This window comes from Cynara cardunculus, assembly GCF_001531365.2.
Source record: "Cynara cardunculus var. scolymus isolate 2C chromosome LG 1, CcrdV1, whole genome shotgun sequence".
In the NCBI taxonomy this organism is placed as follows: Eukaryota; Viridiplantae; Streptophyta; class Magnoliopsida; order Asterales; family Asteraceae; genus Cynara; species Cynara cardunculus.
The window spans coordinates 46,923,596-46,925,557 of record NC_037528.1 but is presented as its reverse complement, the minus strand read 5'-3'; the positions used below and the strand labels follow the sequence as shown (position 1 = coordinate 46,925,557).

The 1,962-nt window shown below is 40.4% G+C and overlaps 1 protein-coding gene across 1 annotated transcript; it reads left to right on the top strand.

The window, feature by feature from the left end:
* Nucleotides 1-215: 215 nt before the first annotated feature.
* Nucleotides 216-1,554, top strand: LOC112506684. Its single transcript, XM_025110919.1, has 4 exons — nt 216-458; nt 503-833; nt 904-980; nt 1,408-1,554. The coding sequence occupies exons 1-4, from the start codon at nt 216-218 to the stop codon at nt 1,552-1,554; spliced, it is 798 nt and encodes a 265-aa protein (XP_024966687.1).
* The last annotated feature ends 408 nt before the right edge of the window (nt 1,555-1,962 follow it).

Sequence of the window (1,962 nt, the reverse complement as noted above, 5' to 3'; positions counted from 1 at the left end):
TTACTAAACGTTTACCCGGGTAAGCGCTTATCAAGTCACTTTACTTTACTGGATGAATATGACAAGTACTAAGAATATTACCTGGTAAGAACGAATGCAAGAATCGAAAGTCTTACCCGATAAGTGACTTGGTAATCGCTTACCAAGTCACTTTACTTTCTGAAGTTTATATTTTTAATCTCGTTCATCTGCAGATTCAATCATTTCTAGGACACATGATACCACTTCTTATAATAGACAGTGTCCATCTGAAGGGGCCATATGTTGGCACCATGTTCTCGGCGGTCGGCATGGATGGAAACAATGAGATCGTACCCATTGCAATGGGAGTGGGGAAGACAGAAAGTGGCCCGTCATGGACATGGTTTTTACGTAAGCTGAGTCAGTGTATCGGTGAAGTGCCCAATTTAACCTTCGTAATCGATAGGGCTGCCTCTATCGATCTGGCTATACGAACTGTATTTCCCAACGTGCACCACCGACTTTGTTGTCGGCATCTCAGCTAGAACCTGCGCCTACCTCCAGTAAAGACAAAAGGAAAAGGTGGATGTTCTGGGAGGCATGCAAAGCTTATAGGTTGTCGGACTTTGAAACTACAATGGATTTGATGCGGCACAATCTACTTAGAGCTGCTCAATATCTTAAGGAAGTTGGTTACGCTAGATGGGCACGATCGCACTTCCCTGGATTGCGTTACAGTGCAATGACTTCCAATGGTGCGGAGTCCGTCAACTCAGTAACCCGGTTTGCATGCTATCTTCCAATAACAATGTTAGTTGAATTTTATCGGGCGACATTGCAACAATGGTATTTTATACGTCGGCATAACGGAGGTAAATTCAACCATTCTTTCACTATATGTTTGATTACGTAACATATGCTAATGATATCAAATATTTGCAGCTCAAATGATGAATGCAGTGACTCATTGGGCGGAGGCGAAATTAGAAAAGAGAATCCATAGGAGTGCAAATTGGAAGGTATATCCCATAAGCGATTTGTTGTTTGAAGTTGACGACAGGTATAAGAAAGGAACGTGCGATTTGCATGCTAAGACTTGTAAATGCATGCAATGAAAACTTTCTGGAATAGCTTGCGGTCATGTGATATCTATTGCTCGAAGTTTAGATATTCAAGACTGCAGTCAATTCTGTTCTGTTTGATTCAATTCTGACTCTTATCATGCAACATACGAGGATGAAGTCATTCCCTTTCCACCAGAAGTTGAATATGTGTTGCCCAACGAACGTATGACTGTCCTATCGCCTCCCTTGGACATACAAAACTCAGGCAGGCCAAGTTACCGCGATCGTATCCCGTCACGAGACGAGGAACCAATAGTGAAAACTTGCAGTCGATGCGGCCAGAGTGAACATTTTCGATATAATTGTCTGAGTCCGATACCAGCTCCTAGGCCGACGCATGAAAGTTCAAGTAGTCGTCGAAGATCATGTAAATGTAACGAATCATGGAAGTTGGATCATAAAATTTAGTCGGGAATTGCAGCATCGAATTTTACCGGCAATGCAACTCACGTACTTTGACAGTGTATAACTCACAAACTGTAAGTCGGAATAAACCTGTACTTTGCAGTTAAAAAAATATTACTGTATACTACAACTTTCATGAGCGGTCGAAAATCCAACTATGATTCTAAGTGGCTCGACCCGTTCTGTTTTTAGGCTGTTTGGACTCTATTCGTTATTAATCTGCAGTTTTGTAAAATTCATATAAAATAGATGGATGATCCAAATGAGACGATTCTAAAACTAATATACTCGTACGATACCAACCTACAACTTTGATTTAGAAAATATGATCTGGATTGGTCTCTAAGAAGGGAAAAAATGCTTAGAAAATGCATAAAGTACAAAAAAATATTATAAAATGTAGTCATGAACCTGCCAAGACTTGTTAGATCGTCTTTGAGTTGTTAAATCATCGCTGACATAAACCTTACAA